At 28.1% G+C, this 26,510-nt stretch overlaps 5 protein-coding genes and 1 pseudogene across 5 annotated transcripts; all 6 read right to left on the bottom strand.

The window, feature by feature from the left end:
* Positions 1-1,254: 1,254 nt before the first annotated feature.
* LOC112730061 (thaumatin-like protein 1b) lies at positions 1,255-2,325 on the bottom strand (annotated as a pseudogene).
* Positions 2,326-2,704: 379 nt separating this feature from the next.
* On the bottom strand, positions 2,705-7,626 carry LOC112759650 (protein fluG-like). The gene is made up of 17 exons (XM_072207295.1): positions 7,340-7,626; positions 6,563-6,814; positions 6,392-6,458; positions 6,194-6,310; positions 6,010-6,115; positions 5,758-5,914; positions 5,572-5,667; positions 5,423-5,471; positions 5,063-5,331; positions 4,793-4,965; positions 4,580-4,700; positions 4,439-4,491; positions 4,221-4,350; positions 3,950-4,095; positions 3,648-3,836; positions 3,117-3,349; positions 2,705-2,991 (listed from the first exon to the last, which is right to left on the bottom strand). Exons 1-17 carry the CDS (start codon positions 7,499-7,501, stop codon positions 2,720-2,722), a joined length of 2,592 nt encoding a protein of 863 aa, XP_072063396.1. The 5' UTR covers positions 7,502-7,626; the 3' UTR covers positions 2,705-2,719.
* Positions 7,627-14,959: 7,333 nt separating this feature from the next.
* Positions 14,960-16,394, bottom strand: LOC112759634 (thaumatin-like protein 1b). Its single transcript, XM_072222283.1, has 2 exons — positions 16,187-16,394; positions 14,960-15,847 (listed from the first exon to the last, which is right to left on the bottom strand). The coding sequence occupies exons 1-2, from the start codon at positions 16,326-16,328 to the stop codon at positions 15,171-15,173; spliced, it is 819 nt and encodes a 272-aa protein (XP_072078384.1). The 5' UTR covers positions 16,329-16,394; the 3' UTR covers positions 14,960-15,170.
* Positions 16,395-18,120: 1,726 nt separating this feature from the next.
* Positions 18,121-20,340, bottom strand: LOC112759618 (thaumatin-like protein 1b). The gene is made up of 2 exons (XM_025808059.2): positions 20,141-20,340; positions 18,121-18,977 (listed from the first exon to the last, which is right to left on the bottom strand). Exons 1-2 carry the CDS (start codon positions 20,190-20,192, stop codon positions 18,304-18,306), a joined length of 726 nt encoding a protein of 241 aa, XP_025663844.1. The 5' UTR covers positions 20,193-20,340; the 3' UTR covers positions 18,121-18,303.
* A 1,389-nt stretch (positions 20,341-21,729) lies between these two features.
* On the bottom strand, positions 21,730-22,794 carry LOC112720604 (thaumatin-like protein 1b). The gene is made up of 2 exons (XM_025771599.2): positions 22,740-22,794; positions 21,730-22,455 (listed from the first exon to the last, which is right to left on the bottom strand). The coding sequence occupies exons 1-2, from the start codon at positions 22,792-22,794 to the stop codon at positions 21,779-21,781; spliced, it is 732 nt and encodes a 243-aa protein (XP_025627384.1). The 3' UTR covers positions 21,730-21,778.
* A 2,018-nt stretch (positions 22,795-24,812) lies between these two features.
* On the bottom strand, positions 24,813-26,390 carry LOC112759602 (thaumatin-like protein 1b). Its single transcript, XM_025808058.3, has 2 exons — positions 26,146-26,390; positions 24,813-25,706 (listed from the first exon to the last, which is right to left on the bottom strand). The coding sequence occupies exons 1-2, from the start codon at positions 26,201-26,203 to the stop codon at positions 25,030-25,032; spliced, it is 735 nt and encodes a 244-aa protein (XP_025663843.1). The 5' UTR covers positions 26,204-26,390; the 3' UTR covers positions 24,813-25,029.
* Between the last annotated feature and the right edge of the window lie 120 nt (positions 26,391-26,510).

Below are 26,510 nucleotides of genomic sequence, written 5' to 3'. Positions count from 1 at the left end.
ATTGGATATGTTAATCTTCTAATAAATATCTAAATTGCTTCCTCTACATTCATTCGTTGATTTATTACTTCTTTATTTTTATCTTATAAAAAGCTTATCATGTTAATTTCGAGATAAAATAGTTATTACTTATTTCACTATATAGCAACCACCTTCTGTATTTATATATTATGATGTGTTGACCAAGTCTTTCTACGTATAAAATGGTGCATAATAATAAGTTAATAAATGGATTATTTTTCTTCAACTTGCCGTTGTTACACGTAAATGTTTTATTCTAGGCTATCTAGCTACTAAACCTGAGGTGAAAAATCCACCGCGAAATTTCACACAAATAACAAATCTTTTCAATAAACTCATCAATTTCAAAATTTCCACGCATATGTGCCTAATAACTCCAATATTTAATCCGCACATGATAGAATGCCCAAAAATAAAAAATAAAAGTCTTAATAATTTTGTTGCCAAATTAGAGAATGTTCGTAATATGAAGAGTTAAAGTGTTATTTAAAATATATTAATTTACATTTTTATGATGTTTTAATTTAATATATTTTAATTTTGTTTATTTAATTATTAAATTGGGCCTTATCTGTATGGATTTTAGGGATTTCTTTGTTTTAACCTAATAAGAGGTTATAAATACCTCCTTAGCTATTGTAGTCGTAGTATAGAATGATTTAAAAGTTTCAAAACCCCTTTTTTGTTTTCGTGATGAAACTATGGTGTCGACAATTGAGGTTGAGGAGTCCATTTTTTGTTGCATCGGAGAATTGAGTAGAATGTTGAGGAATCCCTTCGATTCAATTCCCAAATTATGGTGTTGACAAGTTAGGTTGAGGAGTTTCTCTCTTGTTGTATCAATAAATTAGGTAGAAAGTAGAGTGATTTTCTTTATACTCAATTTCAATCTATCTTTTGTTTCTATTTCAATTATAATTTAATTTTTTTTATTAATTTCAATTATTGTCTTGTTTATCCTATTGTTTTTTTATCATTATTTCTTTATCATGAACTCAATTGAGTCTAATTTTGATATAATTCAAATTCATCCTTAAATGAACATCTTTTATTAAATAAAAATAGTACACTTTATGATTAATTAAAGAAATGTTAAATTTCTATTTATTATATTTTATATGAAAAAAAAAACATAAATTTCTCTTTATATATTTTTTATTCTTTTTCTTTTCTTTCTTTTTAATTTCTTTTCTCTTATTTCTAACAAAAGTAAAAAACTTAATTAGTCACAACACAATTATATATCCATGTTACGTTCCTCCCAAACTAATGTACATAAAATCAAGGACAGAACTTGAGAACATAACTAGGGTTTCCTGAGCAAGTAAAAGTTCCCCTCTTATCATCATAAGCATAGCTATAAGCATTAGGGCACTGTTGGCTGAAGAATTGAGAGTAGTTTGTTGGAGGGCAAGTTTGTGGTGTGTTATGATCACCATTGCAACAATATTCAGGTGTATTAAAAATCACACAAGCACTCTTGCAACCGACAACACTTTTATCAGAACCTTTAAATTGCAATTCAGCCGGACAAGCAGCATTAATGTTAACCGGACAACTCGCAGTGCCACAAGCACCGGAGCCACCTTGTGGGCTCATTGAAGAAGGAACATTAAATCCGTCCACATTACTAACATCGTAAAAATCTTGTGCACCATTATTATTTCCTGTAGTAATTTCTATTAGAGATGCTGGTGTGGCTTCGCGATTCTCCAGCACCACCACATTCAACGTGGTTACCACAGTCTGCGGTGGTGCAGGAGAATACTCCATTATTATTGGAGCATCCTGTTCTAGCCCAAAACTTTCCGGACCATCCGGACGGAAGTTCCAATGTGTTGGATGCTCCGGATGCTAATTCGAAACCAGTGGATGATAGTTGAGGACTAGTTGCACCAGATTGTGTTCCTGGCCATACAGTGTATGGACAATTGTTTGTGAATGTAATTTGTGCTCCTTGACCCACTGCATGCAAAGAGAAAACAAAGAAATTAAAATATTAAATAATATATTATGATATTTGTATCCATAATATGATATGATATATATGAACGTTACTTTTGATAACTACACTATTATCTTTTTATCTTGTATATATGAATATAATTTAAGACATATATATAAAGATTCTTAAATAATAATATTGGATCCAAAGAACAACATCATGTGATAAAGGAAACACAAGGAAATTTAATTTAAAGGAGAAGTAGGATGGAAAATGTTGTTGAAACTTGAAAACATAAATATACCACAAAGGAGGAATGCAAAGCTAAATAGAGAGAGAGAAACACGAATAGTTGACATTGTTAATAATGAAATTGGATTATATTTGTGCATTGCTATGCTTTGAGGCATATATATACATACAATAATAATGTTTAGAACATAAAAATAAAATCAGTTAAAATAATTTAAATTTACCTTATTTAATATTTATGAATTGTTGTTACAAGTAATTGTCGCTACAATTAATAAATATTAAATAAAAAAAATTTAAACAATTTTTTTCGGTAATATTAGAAAAACAAAAAAAAACTAAAATTTATCTTATTTAACATTTATTAATTGCTATACTAATTTATTTGAATATAATTACATCGAAATAATTCAATTTTTCAATATATATATTTGGTCAGAGCGACATTCATTTTGAAAGTGAATAATCTAGAATTATGCAAGTCATACACATGGTGAAAACTCAGGTGCAGTCAATTTCACGTGAAGTTGATAACTGAGAGCCGTTAGATGATTTGACTAGATTTTCATCTAACGGCTCTCGACTATCAACTTCACGTGAAGTCGACTGCAGCTGGGTTTCCACCCATACACATACCTTTCGGACCGCTTTTATGGCAACCATCAAATTTTCGCCGATAAACTCCTTAAGCAAGTCATCCTTATGAAGAGCTTCCAAGGATTCAGAGAGTGATGTTGGCAATCTCTGAAGCTTTTCTGGATTTGGAATTGTATCTGTTTCATAAATGAAAATAACAACTTCATTATTTCCTATGAACTTTATACAAAATTGCAAACTGTTTGAAAAATCATATAAACTCTTATGTGTTGATACAAACAAGTACTATTCATGATCTTACCAACAGGTTCAGGAAGCGGAAGATGCCGGCGAAGACCGTCTATGCCGGCGGCAATTATGGCAGCCAATCCCAAGTGTGGATTTGCAGAGCCATCAAATGATTTCATCTCAAAGTTGCTTACAAGGCCATCAGGAGTTCCGGGCGGAGACGCGGCTCGCAATGGAGCTTCCTTATTGTCATTCCCCCAGCACAAGTATGCGCCGCTCCACGTGTTCGGTTGTAACCGATCATAACTGAAAAAACCAAGAACAATCTAAGACAGGTGAAAACTCACATGCGGTTGTCATGATGTAAAATTGATAGTTGACAACCGTTAGATAATAAATAGTTCTCAAATATCAACTCACATAAAGACAACTGCATACGAGTTTCCACTTCTAAAAAAATTCGAGTTTAATTTATATACATAGTACTGTACAGACATCTAATTAGGTATTGTCACACAGACAAAAGTCGCGACGCGACTTTTGCTTATGTATTAGTACCTGATTGGATGTCATTAACAAACTTGGTTTAAATGGGAAGAGCAACCTGTTAGGAATTGGAGCTACAAATGCCAGAATAGAAGGAAGATGATGCAAAACTCCAGCCATAAATTCTTTCCCTGTTGTTGATATGCCGTGCTTCGACGATTCATCCTTCGCCATAAACACATTTTTCCCATTTTGCCATAAGCTAAGATGCACATGGGATCCAGAACCCAAATCATCTAGCTTATACCTTCAATATAGACAAGAAAAACACATGTAATACACACTTTCAAATTGTTTCTTGAGACTCAAGTAAGATAGCAGTGTCTTAAAAAAGAAGAAGAATGATGAAACTTGGCTTACTTTGGTGCAAAAGTCGCGAGAAGGCCGTGCTTTCTTGCTATTGCACGGACAGCTTCGCGCGCGTAAATTAAGTTGTCAGCAGCTTTATTGCAAGTGGTGTATCCCAAAGCAATTTCAAATTGACCATTTCCAGCTTCAGCATGTAACTACAATTTTATAGAACAGAAAGGCTTGAAACTAGTCCTCAGAATATAGAGCTTTTCTAGAAAAATCAGATGATTTTCGAATAAAATCAAGCGAAGCTGTTACCATGTTATAGATTATTTCTTACCTGCTCTACTGAAATCCCCAAGGAATGAATAGCAGCAGAAATTTCGCGAAATATCTGGGAAGCAGCGTCGAATGCTGACGATGAGCAGTAATGACTCGAGTCAAATGGTAACCATTCTTCATTCCCTTCCCTGAATATAATTACACCTTTTTTTTTCATCTTCACATTTTAATTAATTTTCATGAAAATTTGTTCTGGTGATATGAATTATTACATACCTTGTTATGCTCTTTAAGAGATAAAACTCATTCTCAAATCCTGCTTTCATTTCCTGGAAAACACAAATCAAAATTGAACACCAAAGTACTTTGGTTTAAAGATATGAATTCGAATATCAGAATTTCGCAATCGCGACATACCAAGTTAAATTCGTCTTTCAGAATCTTCGAAACTCGTCTTAAGGCCTCTCTCGGGCAATATTCCCAGGCCGTTCCGGCTTTGATTTGCATATCACATAAAACCATTTCTTCATGCTCGCTCCTATCATCACATAAAAGAGTTGAATTACTTGCACCACAGGTTACTATAATGTAAGATGATAAAAAAATCAGCTTAAGAAAGATTATAAGTACCATGGAATTCTTAATTTAGTAGACAAATCAGGCATTAATCTTATTTCACCAACTGCAGTTAGACCTGACCCTTCAGCAGGTGCATCCATAAAAGAAACCATAGACATAATACAACGCGCTAAACCAACTCCATTCTTCGAAACAGCATCATCGAAACGCTTTTTAGGAACAACCTGAAACAAAATTTGACACCATATCAGGAATTCTAATAGCAGCTCATGTCATGATTCATGAATAACTGAAATTTGCTTTGATGGAACTTAAACTCACCCTGCATCTATGCTGCCCTGAACCATCAACGAATATGATACGAACCAGTGACGAATCAGACTCTAAGCTACTACTACTAGTATTCAACTTAGAAACCACATTGTATTCTGAACTAGCTAAACTATTAGTTGGACTAATCTTGTAAAATCGAATCGCATTTCGTGCAAATATATCTTTAGCAGCTTCCACAGCCTCAGGAATTGAGAGATCACCATCAATGCACGCGTCGCGCAGAACAGCGAAAACAACTTCACGAGACCACTTTGCACCTATGTTGCAAAATATTATTTCAACCACTTAATCTTACACTACAGAATATAAATTCTTCAAATTCAGGCATAGGAAAAGATGTTAACTAACCTAAGTAAAAGGTTTCTGGAAATGCATAGCCATCAGTGCTGAACATAACCTGCAATCCAAAAACTTAGTCTTGTGACACATTGAATTTCATGTCCTAAAGTTAAATAAATCATGATCTTGAAGTATAACAATATTCTTATTCTTGTCACCTTATTAATTGGAGCTAGCTCTAATAGCTCTTTCACTGAAGATATCATGCCATGTACACTAAGCTTTGGAATCGCCAACCCGAAATCAAGGTAAATCTGCAAAACAAGATTGTTATATCTAAATTTGAATCTGAAATACATATTCAGACTTACTAACATAATTCAACGAGTTGAGAAAAGGTTTGCCTGTGAGTAAACCGAAGCGAGATACGACGCTTCCCTTGAGAACGGATAGGATGCGTGTAAGATGACTATCCGAGACTTCAAGAATCTCTTGTCTTCAAGGACTGCACGTAGGTGAAGAGGATTGGACAGTCGCATATCCAAATCTTTATCCCCAAAACTAGTTAAGCAGACCAAAAATTTAGTACCAACAAATAATTTTCTGAAAGCTTTTCAGCTTTAGAAGTATACTAATTGCTAAAAGCCATGGATTACCCTGTGTGTATCTGCATTGGCAAGTCATAGGATTGAGCAACTTCTAGACTTTGCAAGAAGATATAATCGACGAAATTTTTGTTAGCTACGCGAACAGGCTTCCCAGCTAAAAAGTACAGAATATGGTTGATTAAGAACATACCAAAACAGAACATATTATAACCAATCTGCATACTCCACTAACCACTTAAATCCTGTTCGAGACCCTCTTCGGCCTCTATTGCTGTCACATTTGGATTGATTTCCAGGCCACTTCGGTATGCAGCTATGCTTTTGAATCCAAAGATCTCACCAGCAACTGTAACCATGCTGTTAAGGATCATAACTAAAACATTGGATGTGTTTATATACAGAAAGATTTATTTACATATAAAAGGATATGATTTCAACTTTGAGACAAATGCTTTTGTAAATGAATCCAATGTCCAAGAAGATCCATCTGTTAAACCCTTTAAGAGCACGAGATACAAATATTAGATAGAAATTCAAGAACATATAGCAGAATTCAGAAAATGTGAAATAGAACTATTAGAACTATCTACAAGTATCTTACTTCATCAAGGATTTCCTCGGCGACTCGTTCGATTCTTAAGATTCTACCAACAACAGGGGTAAAACTCCTATGCCATTCAAGATCATGCTTCTTGTCAAATTTTAGTCCATCATCAATGAGTAAGGTAGAGATTCCTGCGGCTTTGAAGCACGATGTGCTGATCGATTGTAATCCGGAGACTCTCCGGTGTTCTTCAATAGCTTCCAAAGATGACTCGGATCCATAGAGCTCAGCAATGTCTCTTAAACTTCTCTGATATTACATAATAATCTATTGTCAACAAATCATATCTTCTGTTCAAAATTACTGTCACTTTAACTAAATTAGTATATTGAAAAATCAATGTATCTAGACACAATTTCATCCTTATACATTCAGCTTCCAAGTGCTTATTATACATTTTAAGCACCACATAATAAATCAATTTGACAGAAAATTCTCAAGAATCAATTCTGTTTATCAATAGAAAAAGGAAAAATTTCATTTCTTCAACTTCATATCCTGTTTATCACTCATGATGAAATTGAAATGCATAACTCAGGCAAACTAAACTTCAATTTAGTAACATTTTATCTGCTTAATAATGCTGTAATTGCAGAACTTAATCCACCTAAAAAAGTGTTAGGTGGTCCACACTATACTACTAGTTTTTATAGGTTCATAAATAGATGAAACAGAAACACTATCATCAAACATAGCATATAAAAAATCATAAGCTAAGAAATAAATGAACATTAAGAGGAGTTAATTAATAGTTATGATGATATTGATATGGACCTTGAAGGAGAGAGAGTGTGGTGAGAAAGAAACAGCATCACCATAGGCTTCAGAGAAGGCATGGATGAAGGGGAAGTTAGAATCAATGGAAACTATGTTGTGGGCATGTGCATCAACCAGCTCCACCTCTTCCACCGTTCTTCTCAACTCACTAAAATCCATTCTTATTATTTCTTCTCAATCTCACTGATCTCTTCTTCTTCTTCTTCAACTCCTATAAGATGCTGAGTAGTCAACACTTTCTTCTATTGTCTCTGACTTTTCAATATGCTGTAATAATAATGTATTATGCAATATGCTTATATATAGTGTGTCCTTTCTTTTCTTCTTTTTCTAGATAAACACAAGAAAAGTATAGGGTATCAATATACTATATGCTAATTTATTATCAATAATAATTTATTATTATATTTTAAATACATATATAAAAAAATATGTTTAGAAAATATATATATAAAGATATTTTTATTAGATATAATTATAAAAAAAATATTTTTATTAGATACATTTATAAAGACATTTCTGTTAAATACAATCATAAATAAAAATTAATAGATGTTAATAGAGATATTGTTGATAACGTAACAAAATTGTTAAATTATATATACAAATTTTAAAAAATATAAACACAAATTATATTAATTTATATGTATAAATTTTAATAAATATACATGTAAATTATATTTTTTGTATATAAAATTTTTGTAAATTTAATATAAATTATTATTAACTAAATATTGACTAAAAATAATAATATTTGTTAATTATATTATATTTTTTATTAATAACTCTCTAGTGAGATATTTGATCTTTAATAAATTATAATTATCAAATTGGTTTTTAATTTTAATTTATTAGCCAAATTTAATATATTTTAATTTTTTTAAATCATTTTACAATACAAATATATTTAGACATTTTTAAAATTTTGTATTAATTTTTATATATAATACATTTTTTTAAAATTGATTTGAAATATTATTCTAATAAATATATGATAAGGTATGGTAATAATTTATATTTTATACATAGATGGTGCTTAGAACGTGGCGGTGACTGGTGAGCTAGAAATGTTACTTCAAAGTTCAGAATTCAGATTCGATTTTTGGATCACAATGGGTTTTGGAAGTCAACAAAAGCCATCTGATATGTTAGAAGTTTGATCAAAATTAAACTTTGAAAAAGTCGATCAAAATAAATAAATAAAAATAACTACGTTTTTTTATGATTATATAAATGATCATTCAATATATTGATATGTGATTAGATGACTCTTTAAATTCAATAAATAAATAAAAGAGGTTATTTTGATAAAGATATTAAAAATATTTTTTTTAAAGATGTTTATATGTGTCATGATATTATTTGATATTTTTATTAAATTAGTTAATAATTTATTTTTTTATAAATTAAAATAAAATCAGTTTATTATAGCAACAATAATAAATCCAGTTATTTACATTATAATTATTAGATCCAATTTGATTCGATTAATTTATACAATATAAACCGAATCATGTTTAAATTTTTTAATAGAAAGATAAATATATTCCTAATTTTTATTTTAAAGAAAAAACAAAACAATGATCCAATATATTATATAAATTAATCGATTCGATCGAATATAATAATAATTAGGTTTATTATTATTGGTATAAAAAATTAATTTAAAAAATAATCAATTCATTAATATGTCCAATAATAATATAATACATAAATATTTTTTTTAAAAAAATATTTTACACATCTTTGCTATAAATAAATAAATAAAGTGACTTTAAACTTTTGGTGGTTAGATTTTGGAGTAAGAAAACAAATAGATTTGCGTGAGAATACGTGTAATGATATGGACAGATATATAACTACGAAAAAAGAATGACAAAATCAAACAAATTTAGAATTTAATATTCATAGTGGAACAATAGATTGATAGAATATGAATAAAACTGAGATCTTCTCAACTCTTCTTTTGAAAACGTTTTCGTTTCCAAGAAAAAACGAGAAGAGACTAAAATATGCTAAGAATATTGTTAAAAAAAAAGGCTCATAATGGTGGATAACTCAATATATAGTAGTTAAATGAAATAGAAAAATAAATAAATAAATGATTTTGGGTTGTGGTAAGAAATAATAAATCAACCAAATAATAAGTGGCTGCTAACTTCAACCAATTATATATTACACAAGATTTAAAGTCACACCCTAATTAAACATTATTTAAGGTCATTCCCATTTTGTCAAACTTCAACCATGGCATATACCTTAACCGCCATTAACAAATATTTCTTATTTTTTATCATATATATTAATTTAATTTTAATATATTCACAGTATAATTATAATTATTTTTTATATAATTATTTATGTAAAAAATAATTATTTTTAATAATATAACGTTATGTAATTAGATGTAGTTTTATATTGATAGTCTATCAAAATTAAATTGGGTAAAGTATATATTTTATTCTAAAAATTTGGTAAAAATTTTAAAAATACTCTTAAGCTTTATTTTGTTTCAATTTTCTTTCAAATATTTTTGATTTACATCAAATATATTCTTCAACGGCTAAATTTTTAAAAAATTTAAGACCAATATAACAATAATGCATGAAAATTATGCTTGATTTTCTTGTATTGAGGGTTATTCTTATAAAATTATTGTTAAATTGGTCTTAAATTTTTTTAAAAATTATCCGTCAAGGATATATTTGATGTAAATTAAAAATTTTTAAATTAAAATTAAAACAAAATAAAAATTAGATCTATTTTAAAAAAATTTATCAAATTTTATGAATAAAAAATATATTTTATTTAATTATATATATATATATATATATATGATAAAAAAAATGGGACAAAAATGGAGGACAATAAAATCGATACCTTCTGGACCCTTTTATTTTGGAATGGTTTTTGTTTCCAACCTGTTTTTTCTTGTTTTATTGATTTATTTTGGTTGAAAAGAGACAATACAAAAGAGCAAGAGAAAACAGATAACAAACAATCATATTTTCTTCTGCCCTGTGGAGTGTGGACCATAATCCATAATAATTCTCCTAATAAATAATTAACATTGCGTGTCACCGTTTCTATGATAACCTTAAATAATAATATAAAAATATGTCCTTTTCTAATTCCATCTGTAAATATTTAAAATAATTAAAGAATATCCATAAGTGTTCTTATTTTGTTTATTTGGCTTGGACATAGCAACTAACAAGTGTTAGTTATTGTAATTCATCACCTAAGATGGAATAATTGGTTATTTTTTTATTTAAATAAATATTAGAAATTTAAATTTATTTTAATTAATGATAAATTTTTAAATTAAATTTAAATTTTTGATGGATTAATTTTTAATCTATTAAATTAAAAAATATCATAAATAACTAAAATAAATAAAATAGATTATAATAATTAATAAACAAATTAAAAACAAAACCTTAAACACATAATTACTTGAATGATAGTACAATCAATTATATTACATGTATATTAAATCAGTTATTATAATTAGTTATTAGTATAAAATATATATTAAAATATAATACACATTAAAAATAAATTAAATTATATATATTTATACATAAATATATTAATAGTTAGTTTTATTGTATAAATAATCTTTTTATATTATAATATGCATGTAAATTATTAAGAGGGTGTCATGTCCAGCTAATTTTTTTATATGAGGTTGACATGTGAGTTATGCTGAGTTATGGAGTATTAGAGGGATATACATTGTTGTGACGACGTTTAATTTTTGGTTTTAGTGGGAAGAAATTAGACCGTAATCCAATTTGTGTGAAGCAAAATTTTTTGTGTACTAAAATCAGACTCAAGATTCTCTGTACCGTCTGTCACGTGAAATCAGTACACAAATTAAACCTAAAATTTTCTGTACCATTTGTATTCTATTCGTCTGATTATAGTATCTTCAATCAAACAATTCAATTTATCTTGTGTAATTTTTAAGTAAAATATCATATACTTCCGTAATTCTAATATACATTAACCTTCTCTCCATATTAAAATTAAAAAGTTCGTCATGTCCCGTGATGAAAATGTACTGTGATAGTAACTTATTGCTCTGAGCCAATCTGTGTTTTATCTGGAACACTCAAAACAATTATTGCAACCTGCAACCTATACATTAAGGTGTCCCTACTATACTCTATCTCCATTCTTCTTTCTTCCGACAAATTAATTAGATGGACACCACATTTTTTTTTTGGTATATTAATATGCCTCATAGAACTTATAATTTTTTCTACTAATATATACTCTTAAAATAATCAACACGAAATTAATTTTTATAAGAAAAGAAAATTAGTATAATGTATTAATATTGGTTATTAGTGAGATTTATGTGTATGCAGTAATAACAACTTTTTGCAATTTGCAAAATACATATGAGATCAGTGAAAAGTTTTTTGCAATATGTAAAATTGGTTTTAAAAAAAAAATACTTTTTGTCAACTACGAAAAATCTTTCTTAATCAATGGTTATTTTTTACAATCTGCAAATTATGTGTAGGTGTTAGCATGTATTTTTTTTTTTTTTTGGTAAGTTGCAAAGAAGAGATAGATTCATATATAAAGATATTTTATCTAGTTAGACTATTTTGGTAAAAAAAAATACCAATTTTAATCCATAAAAAAATTGACCTAATATAGACATACATTTTTTTCTCTTAAAGAATTATAGACATTTTTTTACTCAAACCTAAGATACAATATTTTTTTTATTTTGATATTTTTTAACCTTATAAATTAAAGACTAATCCACGATAAATTTGAGCTCTATTTAAGAGTTTGTCGCTGATTAATAAGTTGTTGCATACACAAAAGAAAATATAGGAAGATGGGTTTAACTTTTCGGGAAAAAAAATAAACAAAAGAAAAAATATCAGAAGACGTGTCATTTTAGAAGTTTGATAATTTTTCAACATATGATGATGAAATCAATAAGAATGTGTCACTTCAAGCACACTTCAATTTATGGCGAGAATTGCGCTACCTAGTTAGAATACATTGAATTACCATCTACATATATATGCATGCATGCCAAACTCAATTAAATAACAAAAATAAAAATGATCTCCACAAATTAATATAAGTACTAATAATAAAATGATAATGATGATCTTCATTACTCTCTTTCATCATTTGTTGTAAATTTTAATTTTTAAACCAAAAATGATGAAATATATGTGGAAGCTTAGATTCAGTCGTCCAATCTTTTGTATAATAACTTTTCATTGAAAAAAAAAAAAAAACTCAGGTGAATTTCACATCTATAGATTGTGCCAAATCTACTAAATGGATTATTTTAGTTCTGATAAGAATTAAAAGATTCGGAATCATATATTCTTGTGATGAGAGATACTATTTTAATTTTTTCATTTATGTCAATTCTTGTTGTCTATATATTAGTATTATATTATGAGAAATTATCATAATAAATGGAAAAAAAATAATTTATTAATCAGTAATGTTAGGAAGATAAAAAAAAAAGTTAAAGCTTATCTTATTTAACATTCATTAATCATCACAACAATTAATAAAAATTAAATAAGACAAGTTATAATTATTTTTGGCTAATTTTCATTAGTTACCAAATATTTCGTTTATTAACAAAGACTATGGATGAATATAATTAGTAGCTAACTCCATCATGATATATAATATATTACCTTGAAAAGTCTCATATTAATAATTAAATGGCAATAAATTAAAGTTGAAGCTAACTTAACCATATTTTAATTAACCATTGCAAATTATCCTTCATTATTATTAGGTAATAATTTTCTGACCGTTAATTCAGCACAATAGAGATTTCTTATTTTCTTTTATTTAATTAAAATAGATTCAAACAACAAAGAAAGTTAAACGCACTACACATAAGAAGATTATGTGAGGAGAAAAAGTCTTTGTAATAAGCACAAACGAGTGACAAGATCAAAGGATAAAACTTGCCATATGTGTCAAGTAATTACATCTGGCGTTTTTCAATTTTCATAATAAAATAAAATCACGTCCTTTTACTAGTAAAATAAATTTGTTCTTTAATTTGGTCGTTCAATCAAGACTAAACTACATACCATGGGTTACATTTTGTGGTTCCATTATTAGTAATTCTTTGAAATATCTAAAAATAAAAATGCATCATTGTTCTTTATTATATAGCATCTCATTTATTAGTAATATTATATCTCCTAAAAATTTAAGCAGATAGAAAAAAACAAATAAATAATTATATTTTTAACACGTTTTTTTATATAAGAACTTCTTTTTTCGATTTAATTTGTATAAAATTTTGCATAATTTTTTTATTTATCTTATGTTAAATTTTATTTTGGAGTTATCAATAATGAAATTCTAGATTATTAGATTATAAAAATTCTAATATTATATCATGATATCACTTCTCTTAAAAAATTAAATTAATACTAAGAGAAGGCACATAAAAAATTATAAATCTAATTACTAGAACTTTTTGTTTTGAAATTAACTCATATATGAACATTTATGCTAGACATAGATATAATCAATTATATAATAACCTAAAAATACCATATATGAGGTGGTAAAAAAAAATCTATATATTATAATTTTATTGTAGGTATAATACATAATAAAAAATATAGGGTTGTTAAACGGGTCAGTACGTCGATTCATTTAGACGCATGACCCGCTTAAGTTCACGAGTTAAATAAGTTGGCCCGTTTAAACTTGTTTTATTCATTGTCTATAATTTCTCAATTCAATAAATTAAACGGACCAACCTGTTTATTCTTTTATTTTATTTTTTAAAAAATATTTTAACAAAAAAATATTATTTTTAAATAAAAAATTTTCAACAAATTGCTTTTTTATCGACGGGTTGGGTTTTCAATTCGATCATGAAAAATATTTTCCAGCCATATTTTTTTGAAAAAATTAAAAAAATTAAGTAAATCGTTTATTTAATCCGTCATTTTTTGAGTTAATTGAGTTCAGTCTTTTAACTCAAAATTTAAATAGATATAATTTTAGAAATAAAAGTGGGTTCGTTTTAATAGATAAATAAATTGATTTGACAAATTTGATCTATTTTAACAGTCTTAATAAGATATAATAATATCATAAATTTGATTTATGTAGCCAATTTTTTTTAATGAGATAAGATTTTATTGTTGTTGTCTAATTCATGACAATTTATTTTCATACACTAAAATATTTACTTATTACGTTTTTTGTACCTACCGTTGGTGATTCCAGTCATATATATACTTTTTTGGTGAGGTATATATATCAGTCAATATATTTATGAGAGAGTAATAATTAAGGACCATAAATTAAAGAAGAAGCACCCCAAGTCTAAAATAGACGTATATCATGTCACCATTATGATTGAAAAACAAAAAATGATTTGTATTTTATATATATTTCATTAACTATATATCATTTCGATTTTGGAATCAACTATATAACTTTGATAATGAATTACTACTGACTAGCATACAAAAATCCTAATAAAGACAACATAAATAATAAATACGTTACATGTTCATTTATACAATATTGAAAGAGTACGTAATACTTAAGTTAGTATCATCACATAAACCAAACAAGGTATAACACTATAATAAGATTTTATTATTATTGGAAATCACTATATATATTATTAATACAATGCAATCACAAAGGGATGTGATGATTATTAGTAGTATTATTTTTTTTTATCCTGTATAATAATTGTGTGCAGTTATTTTTTGTCAAGTATAACTAAGGCACAACAATTAGTTATTAAGATCTATCCCTTTCTAGCTACTCAAAGCTATAATATTTAAGGACAGAATGTAATGGTATAATTAGGCTTTCCAGAGCAAGTGAAAGTGCTCCTAAGATCATCATAAGCATAGCTATAAGCATCAGGACACTGTTGTTTGAAGAATTTAGAGTAGTTTGTTGGAGGGCAAGTTTTTTCAGTGTTGTGACTACCAGTGCAACAATACTCAGGTTTGCCAAAAGCTACACAAGCACTCTTGCAACCGACAACGTTTCCATTCGAGCCTTTCACTTGCAATTCACTCGGGCAAGCCCGGTTAATATTGGTCGGGCAACTCGAGGTCTTGCAAGTGCCTCTACCGCCTTGAGTGCTAACCGAAAGAGGTAGGTTAAATCCGTCCACATTACTAACATCGTAGAAGTCTTGTCCACCATTAGATGCTACAGTAATTTCTACTAGGGTTGCCGGTGTGGCTCCACCATTGCCATTACACGCGACTTGACCAGTACCACAGTCACCAGTGGCGCAAGTGAACCTTCCGCCGTTGTTGGAGCAACCAGTTCTACCCCAGAACCTACCAGACCATGAAGATGGAAGGTTCAAAGAATTGGTTGCTCCAGGTGCCAATGTAAAACCAGTTTGTGACAATTGCGCCTTTTGAGAACCAGTTAGGGTTCCTGGCCATACAGTATATTGACATTTGTTCTTGAAGGTAACCCTAGCTCCTTGTGCCACTTCAAAAAAAAAAAAAACAAAATTAAGAGTCATGGTTAATTCACATTATTTAGTCATGTACATATCTATAATCTTACAATAATATTAAGAAGACAATAATATAAAATTATCTTATTTAATTTAATATCTATATATAATATTTAAAGTTATATATTTATTACATCTAATACTATGTATTTATACAAATATAAAATAAGACAATTTTAAGTTGATTTAAGCTAATTTTTATTATTTTTCAAATATTTTTGATAATCTTGATGCTTGATCATGTGATAATTAAGAGGCACTAGTAGTCTAAAAGAAAATGTGATGAAAAAATACATGAAAATTAAACATACCACAAGCAAGGAATGCAAAACCAAGGAAGAAGAGAGCAATAACACGGGTGATGATGATCGCCATTGTTGGTGAAATTGGTGATTGATTTCTTCTTGTTATGTTGCTATGGTGTATGAAGTATGTGCTAATAACAATTAACATGCCTTGCTATTTATAGTAATTGAAGGTTGAATTTTCAATTTTGAGAAATTAATTAATATAATGCCATATTGATGACTATGAGTTAGTCCATGGCTGCTGCTGACCGCAATATATATATATATATATGTATAGAAATTAATTAATATAATGCCATATTTTCTTATTTTCAACATGGTTTTCTGGAAGAAGAAATCTTCGTGTTAATCTTTTATGACGTGTTGTAAATCTTTTTTTTCTCTCTCTCTCAAGTTTCTGTTGTTAGGTTTTTCTCCAATAATAGTTTTGGTTTGACATGCATAACTGAGTTTTTTTTTTCTTTCAATGAACTCATAAATAAAACTAAAGTCCGATTTGTTCGTTGTAACTTTTAATCTTTAAATTAAAGAATGACTAGATAAAAACAAAGTAATGAATATTAAATAGTTAGAATTTATTTTATTTATTATTTATTAAATAATTAATAAATATTAAATAAAATAATTAAGTTGTGATTAGTTTTTATTTTTTTTTGTTATTAAATATTTTCGGAAAAATAAGAGCAAATTAAAAGAGATTTCCTTTTTAAGACAATACATATTACATACACGTTACCACTTTTCCCGTAAATCTAGTTAAAAAATCTGGAGAAAACGTGACTACGTTCACAAGAGTAGATCAAGAACTATTAAAGAAAAAAACAACAACAACAAAAAGAGATAAAGACTCGTGAAGATAGGAGTTTCCGCGTATTATATTTTTTGAGCAGGAGGATGCTCACGTAAAGACACATCTAAAACATTTTTTATAAAGATACTTATGTCTCGTATTATTATTAGATATATTAATGAATTAGTTATTTTTAAAATTTTTAATAAATTAAAATAAAATTAATTTTTTATAATAATAATAATAAACTCAATTATTATTAGATTCGATCGAACCGATTAATTTTGTTGGATTATGTTTTTTTTTTATTTTTTTAAAACAAAAATCAATGATATATTTGTCTTTTTTATCAAAAAATTTAAACATAATTCGATTGTGTAAATTAATCGGATTAAATCGAATCTAATAATTATAATGTGAATAATTGAGTTTATTATTGTTACTATAATAAACTGATTTTATTCTGGTTTATTAAAAAAAAATATTAACTAATTTAAAAAAAATGTCTAATAATATCATGATACATATAAACCTCTTTAAAAAAAATTTTAGTGTCTTTATCGAAATTGTCTTATTTTGAGAAACCAAAAAATTGGAAGAATTCGCATATTACTAATAAGAACACAAAGTATACAACGTATTAGATTATTAAAAAATACAAATATCATTTGCACCTTAAAATTAATTATTATATATTTGTATATAAATATATTTATAAATATTTTAATATATATTTTATTTTAATGACTGGTTTTTTTTTTTTTGGTGACTAATGACTGGTTTAGTATACATCTATCATGATATTATTAAAATTTTAGAAATTCAATTGTAAATAAATAAAGCCCCAACAAATATCTAAACCATGCATGTTATAGTCCAAGTAATTTAAAATAATTGATATAGGTTACTCTGCACGAACGACTTGTCGTTTATTTTTGGAATTAACTATGAATTGAGACACTGCTAATTAAACTATAAAGTATAAACCCCCTCAACCTTGGATATGCCGGTAATTATTAATTAAAAAAAAAACTACAAGTAGTATATGGACGAGATAAGTAAATTTGCAATAGGTGGTTATGTGAGTAATAAAAAGAACAAAATTATTTGCTATATGCGAAACTTTGCTGTTGAAAAATCATATATATATAGAAGAAGAAAAATTATATATCTTTTATTACATTTCATGACAAACACTATAACAATGCCATATATATAGCATGTGCTATGAATCTATTTATGCATTGATATATGCACTTATTTTTTCATAGCAAAATTATTGATTAATTAATATTAATGCCATATATATAATGTATGCATTAATTTAAGTTCATGGACAGAAGTTGATAGCATAATTAGGGCTTCCTGAACAAGTGAAAGTTCCTCTTTTGTCATCATAAGCATAGCTATAAGCATTAGGGCACTGGTTGCTAAAGAATTCGGAGTAGTTTGTCGCCGGACAAGTCGCCGGTGTGTTGTGATCGCCGGTGCAACAATACTCAGGAGTGCCAAATTCCACGCAAGCACTCTTGCAACCAATAACGCTTCCATCAGATCCCTTAAATTGCAATGCGGCCGGACAAGCAGCATTAATGTTAGCTGGACAACTCGCGACGTTACAGGTACCAGATCCACCCTGCGGGGTAATTGAAGAGGGAACATTGAATCCGTCAACGTTGCTAACATCATAGAAGTCTTGTCCACCGTTAGATGCAATGGTAAATTCCATTAGAGATGCTGGTGTGGCTTCGCCGGCTCCACTGCATTCAAGGTGGTTGCCACAGTCTGCAGTAGCACAAGAGAATACTCCGTTATTGTTGGAGCATCCTGTTCTAGCCCAAAACTTCCCGGACCATGGTGCTGGGACATCAACTGTTTTGGATTGGCCACTTGGCAATTCAAAACCGGTTGTTGATAGTTGAGCACTATTGGCATTGGCTTGTGATCCTGGCCACACTGTGTATGAACACTTGTTTGTAAGGGTTATTTGAGCTCCATGAGCAACTGAAAAAACAAATTATGTCAAGTTAATATTCATATATATCTGAATAAATAATATTATAGAAGATTTAATGCGAATAATGTCAATATTGGGTTTGATAATAATAATAATAATAATAATAATAATAATAATAATAATAATAATAATAATAATAATGTAATATATTCATAAAGATATATATTCGAAATTATTATTAGAAGAAATTAAATGATTGTCCAATGAATTATTATTTTGAAAAAGTCAGATGAACTTAAAAATATAATAAATTTTGGATGGATGTAGGATTCAATGCAATAAGTAATCTACTTTCAAGTTAAAATAAATAAATAAATGATTTAAGGATTAAGTACGATTTTGATTCTTAAGATATAGGTTAAAAAAAATTTTCGTCTCTAACTTTTTTTTTGCATATAAAATCGTTCCTAAGGTTTAAAACCAAGTTTTAAATTCATCTCTTTAACTTAAATATTAAAATTTTGGACTAAATTATCCATAATAAAAAAATTATAAAATAAAAAAAATAAAAAAAAGAGAGTGTTTCTGCTTCTGCGAAGGGAGAAGAGAAGAAATAAAGGGAGAAGGGAAGAAGAAGAAGAAACTGTCCATGATCAACTTCTGCTGCCACTTCTGCCACTACTTTCGTACGATTTTGATCCTTAAGGTAAGGACGATTTTGAAATCAAATTAAACCTTAGGAACGATTTTGTATGCAAAAAAAGATTGAGAACGAAAAAATTTTCGATCTATATTTTAGAGACCAAAATTGCATTTAACCCATAATTTAACTAGTCTGCCACAATATACATATATACTGCCATCCATCATTAACATCATGGATATAAAAATATTATTCTATATATAAAAATGAAGGTGGGATAACTTATAAGACACTACTACTCCAAATAAAATGTGATAACTAGAGAAATTATAAGAAAAATGGAAATGTTTGGTAAAAATTAAAAGCTGGCAAAATTTATTATTTTAAATTTTATTTAATGTATCATGTAATAACTAAATATTAAATAAAGTAAATTTGAATTGTCTAAACTTATTGTTTTTTGTTTTCCAAGTATGACGGCAAGACAAAATAAAAAATAAATTAAATAAAAGGAGATAAAATATGGAAGTTATTAATTAAGGTGGTTTGAATTTGATGAAAATATACCACAAAGGAAGAATGCAAAGCTTAGGGAGAGAACAACACGAGTAATCGCCATTATTGTTGTTAGCTTAGTGATCAAGAAAATATTATGAATGTGCCATTGCCATACAATGCTTATTACTATTTATAAGCTTTGAGGTTTGATTCTTCAACTATATTCATGGTTACGTGGTGCAATTTCATTGGATTGTAATTAATACACCGTGGCTCTAATGAATTGGTCCATATGGGGCTGCTATATATATGTAGAAATGTCCTTATGCCGTGATATACGGTGCAGATTTTTCTTGTTTTCTAACATAATTTTCTGAATCAGACAAATTAAAAGAACATTATGAAATTGGATATGTTAATCTTCTAATAAATATCTAAATTGCTTCCTCTACATTCATTCGTTGATTTATTACTTCTTTATTTTTATCTTATAAAAAGCTTATCATGTTAATTTCGAGATAAAATAGTTATTACTTATTTCACTATATAGCAACCACCTTCTGTATTTATATATTATGATGTGTTGACCAAGTCTTTCTACGTATAAAATGGTGCATAATAATAAGTTAATAAATGGATTATTTTTCTTCAACTTGCCGTTGTTACACGTAAATGTTTTATTCTAGGCTATCTAGCTACTAAACCTGAGGTGAAAAATCCACCGCGAAATTTCACACAAATAACAAATCTTTTCAATAAACTCATCAATTTCAAAATTTCCACGCATATGTGCCTAATAACTCCAATATTTAATCCGCACATGATAGAATGCCCAAAAATAAAAAATAAAAGTCTTAATAATTTTGTTGCCAAATTAGAGAATGTTCGTAATATGAAGAGTTAAAGTGTTATTTAAAATATATTAATTTACATTTTTATGATGTTTTAATTTAATATATTTTAATTTTGTTTATTTAATTATTAAATTGGGCCTTATCTGTATGGATTTTAGGGATTTCTTTGTTTTAACCTAATAAGAGGTTATAAATACCTCCTTAGCTATTGTAGTCGTAGTATAGAATGATTTAAAAGTTTCAAAACCCCTTTTTTGTTTTCGTGATGAAACTATGGTGTCGACAATTGAGGTTGAGGAGTCCATTTTTTGTTGCATCGGAGAATTGAGTAGAATGTTGAGGAATCCCTTCGATTCAATTCCCAAATTATGGTGTTGACAAGTTAGGTTGAGGAGTTTCTCTCTTGTTGTATCAATAAATTAGGTAGAAAGTAGAGTGATTTTCTTTATACTCAATTTCAATCTATCTTTTGTTTCTATTTCAATTATAATTTAATTTTTTTTATTAATTTCAATTATTGTCTTGTTTATCCTATTGTTTTTTTATCATTATTTCTTTATCATGAACTCAATTGAGTCTAATTTTGATATAATTCAAATTCATCCTTAAATGAACATCTTTTATTAAATAAAAATAGTACACTTTATGATTAATTAAAGAAATGTTAAATTTCTATTTATTATATTTTATATGAAAAAAAAAACATAAATTTCTCTTTATATATTTTTTATTCTTTTTCTTTTCTTTCTTTTTAATTTCTTTTCTCTTATTTCTAACAAAAGTAAAAAACTTAATTAGTCACAACACAATTATATATCCATGTTACGTTCCTCCCAAACTAATGTACATAAAATCAAGGACAGAACTTGAGAACATAACTAGGGTTTCCTGAGCAAGTAAAAGTTCCCCTCTTATCATCATAAGCATAGCTATAAGCATTAGGGCACTGTTGGCTGAAGAATTGAGAGTAGTTTGTTGGAGGGCAAGTTTGTGGTGTGTTATGATCACCATTGCAACAATATTCAGGTGTATTAAAAATCACACAAGCACTCTTGCAACCGACAACACTTTTATCAGAACCTTTAAATTGCAATTCAGCCGGACAAGCAGCATTAATGTTAACCGGACAACTCGCAGTGCCACAAGCACCGGAGCCACCTTGTGGGCTCATTGAAGAAGGAACATTAAATCCGTCCACATTACTAACATCGTAAAAATCTTGTGCACCATTATTATTTCCTGTAGTAATTTCTATTAGAGATGCTGGTGTGGCTTCTCCAGCACCACCACATTCAACGTGGTTACCACAGTCTGCGGTGGTGCAGGAGAATACTCCATTATTATTGGAGCATCCTGTTCTAGCCCAAAACTTTCCGGACCATCCGGACGGAAGTTCCAATGTGTTGGATGCTCCGGATGCTAATTCGAAACCAGTGGATGATAGTTGAGGACTAGTTGCACCAGATTGTGTTCCTGGCCATACAGTGTATGGACAATTGTTTGTGAATGTAATTTGTGCTCCTTGACCCACTGCATGCAAAGAGAAAACAAAGAAATTAAAATATTAAATAATATATTATGATATTTGTATCCATAATATGATATGATATATATGAACGTTACTTTTGATAACTACACTATTATCTTTTTATCTTGTATATATGAATATAATTTAAGACATATATATAAAGATTCTTAAATAATAATATTGGATCCAAAGAACAACATCATGTGATAAAGGAAACACAAGGAAATTTAATTTAAAGGAGAAGTAGGATGGAAAATGTTGTTGAAACTTGAAAACATAAATATACCACAAAGGAGGAATGCAAAGCTAAATAGAGAGAGAGAAACACGAATAGTTGACATTGTTAATAATGAAATTGGATTATATTTGTGCATTGCTATGCTTTGAGGCATATATATACATACAATAATAATGTTTAGAACATAAAAATAAAATCAGTTAAAATAATTTAAATTTACCTTATTTAATATTTATGAATTGTTGTTACAAGTAATTGTCGCTACAATTAATAAATATTAAATAAAAAAAATTTAAACAATTTTTTTCGGTAATATTAGAAAAACAAAAAAAAACTAAAATTTATCTTATTTAACATTTATTAATTGCTATACTAATTAATAAATATTAAATAAGATAAATTTTTAACTATTTTTAGTTAATTTAATTTGATTACCAAATATTTTTGTATTTTTTTAAAGATTAACCTTCAACTATATATGCATTGATAAATTGCATAATAATTATTAGTGGTATAAAATTGAAACTATATGTAGCTTTTGTTTATTAATTCAAGTTTATCTTATTGAGATCGATGTTTTTCATCACCATGCCTTAATTATAATGAATATATATAGTAACCTCATCATCATTGATGATATGATTTAGATATGGTCTTTACCCAATAATGTATCATGAAAAACATTCACTTTATGAAAATATTTGATGAAAAAAGTTAATTAAAAACTGTCAAATTTTATTACTTTTAATTTTATTTAATATTAAATAATAAATAAATATTAGATAAAATAGATTTAAGCTGTTTAAATTGATTATTTTTTGTCGTCTTAATATTTTGTGCAAACTAATAAGTGATATCTTACATTTATTATTCAAAATATCTTCATTGATATATGCCCATAAGTAGATCATCCGATCCGTAGAGATATCAACATAAATGTTCGTTTTGGATAAACCTAGCTAACGTGGAATTTTGAAATTTGGGGATAGGCAAATTTTTTTCTTAAGGAAAAAAAAAAAAATTAAGTTCTAGCGAAATAGCTAGTAGATCTTGCCAATAAATTCAACTTTACAATTTCATACGTGCCCAATATATATAATATAAGTTTGTTCAACTGGAATATGCCTTTGATTCGGTTCTTGTTGATTAATTCATGTCTTATGTTCATACGTTGAAAGCCACATATGCTAAATAAGTAGGTGTGTGTTTGGATTGTAGTTGGACAAACTGAAATTTGAATAAAAGTGATTTTATAAAATTGATTTTGGGTGTTAAAATGTTTGGCAACTTTTTCTGTGGCGTTTTTTCTCTGGTTATTCAATTTTAATTCATTGATGTTGTGTTGTTAAAATGTGAATGAATCCATTAAAATGTGTGTTAGATATTTAAAAGTTAGATCTACTTACTTTCTGTCCTGTTCTTGAAATTTTTTAATCTTTTCATTTTAAAAAGATTAATATTATATATATATATATATATATATATATTTTTAAAAAAAATATGTACATCAACGTAATTTTATACAGTAATTATCTCAAAGTACAATTAACCTACCATAATGAGTTTTAAAAAATTTATAAAAATGATCATTATCTGCTCACTCCTATTATTATCGGACAAAAATTATAACTTTCAGATGAACACATGTTTTTATAAAGAAAGATCTACGTCAATTCTACACATGAAGAATTTAAACAAATTTTACACCATAAAATTCACCTAAATAATAAGATTCAGAATTCCTGTAATTGTATTATTTATATTTATACCAGTGGATAATAATAACACGTATACATGTCTATTAATCAGAATTTTTAGTCGTTTATTATATGAAATTTTTAAATAGAAAAAAGTTATTATCCAAAGTAACTAAAAAGAATAAATATATTTTTTAATTAACTTTTTATGATGGTATTTTAGAAATAAAAGTTGAATATCAATTATTGGTATTTACTTCAATTATTGGTAATTCTTTATATATGAAATTCACTGATAATAATGGTCATATATTTATTAAAGAAATGAATAAAAAGTGTTTAGAGAGAATGTATGACTGAATGATTATTATAAATGGAATGAGTTAGAAAGAGTTAGTCAAAGGAAAGAAAGTAACAAGAAAAAGAAAAGAGAAGAATTAAACTTTATTAGATGAGACAAATCACTATTACAATCAACAAGTGTGATTGTGTTTTATTCACCAACATACACGCTAGAATGGTATATATCTATATAATATATGCACTTAATTTTTCACCAAGTGATGAAAAAATAAGGCATAACCATACTATTAATATATAGTGTCCCTCTTATTTAGGAATTAATTAAGCAAATTACAAATTTATGGACATAATTTGATAGCATAAGCAGTAGGTTTTGAACAAGTGAAAGTGCCCTTATTGTCATCATAAGCATAGCTATAAGCATTAGGGCATTGTTTGCTGAAGAATTGGGAGTAATTTGATGGAGGGCAAGTTTGTGATGTGTTATGTTGAGGCCCGGAGCAACAATATTTCGGCTTACCATAAGCCACACAAGCGCTCTTACAACCGACAACACTTCCATCAGAACTTTTAAATTGCAAGTCGTTCGGACAAGCAGCATTAATGTTGGCCGGACAACTTGCAACTTTACAAGTTCCGGTGCCACCTTGTGGTGTAATTGAAGAAGGAATGTTAAATCCATCAACATTGCTAACATCGTAAGTATCGTGATCACCGTTTGTGTCTACCGTAAATTCCATCAAAGATGCTGGTGTGGCTTCTCCAGCGCCACTGCATTCAACGTGGTTGCCACAGTCTGCAGTGGCGCAGGAGAACATTCCGTTATTGTTCGAACATCCTGTCCTGGCCCAAAACTTTCCGGACCATTTGGCCGGGACGTCGACGGAGTCGGATTTTTGGGATGACAATTCAAAACCAGTTTTTGATAGCTGTGGACTACCTTGGTTAGCTTGGGATCCTGGCCATACAGTGTATGGACAATTGTTTGTGATAGTAATTGGAATTCCTTCAATCACTGCATACAAAACAAAAATCAAGAGCTTGATATTAATACATTTATTTATTAATAATATACATAATAACTTAATATAATTAATAAGAAATAGTATTACATCAACAAAATAACTATTTTTTATAATATTTATTACATAAGTTTTCATATAAAAAAAATAAATGTTATTGAATGAATATGTAAAATTTTATGCACTAAAATTAAATTTCTTAATTTTAGTATATGGTTTATATGGCTTCCCTTTACTATATATCATTAAATAAATAGACCAATAATGTTGATAATATTAAACTTTTTTCCACCATATATAATTTATTTCATACAAAATTTGACAATAAAGACATCTTAACATAGACATATATCTAACATTATAGGCATGTAGAAATGAGACATATAGAAGGAAGAAAAAGATGCAAAATGTGATTGGAACTTTAAAACGTACCACAAACAAGGAATTGAAAGCTAACTAGGCAGAGAGCAACAACACGAATACTCGCCATTGTTGGTGAAATTAGTGAATGATTTTTGTTTCTTTCTAAAATAATGTTGCTATGGTAGCTAGCTAGTGAAGTACATGGTAACAATTAATGTGCATTAGTGTATATATAGGAATTGAGGCTTGAATCTTCAACTATGCATGTATGGTACGTGGTGCAATTTTGTTGCATGAATGCTATGATTTTGAGTAAGTCCAATGGCTGCTATTGACCGTTTTGTGTGTGGAATCGTCCTATTAATTATACGTTTCATCATTCCCATGGCGGTGTCAACTTTTTTTTGTTATTTTGTCAAATTTTCAAGATCAAT

Source organism: Arachis hypogaea, chromosome 2, assembly GCF_003086295.3.
Source record: "Arachis hypogaea cultivar Tifrunner chromosome 2, arahy.Tifrunner.gnm2.J5K5, whole genome shotgun sequence".
Taxonomy (NCBI): Eukaryota; Viridiplantae; Streptophyta; class Magnoliopsida; order Fabales; family Fabaceae; genus Arachis; species Arachis hypogaea.
The sequence above is the reverse complement of the archived record's forward strand: the minus strand, read 5'-3'. Positions and strand labels throughout refer to the sequence as shown.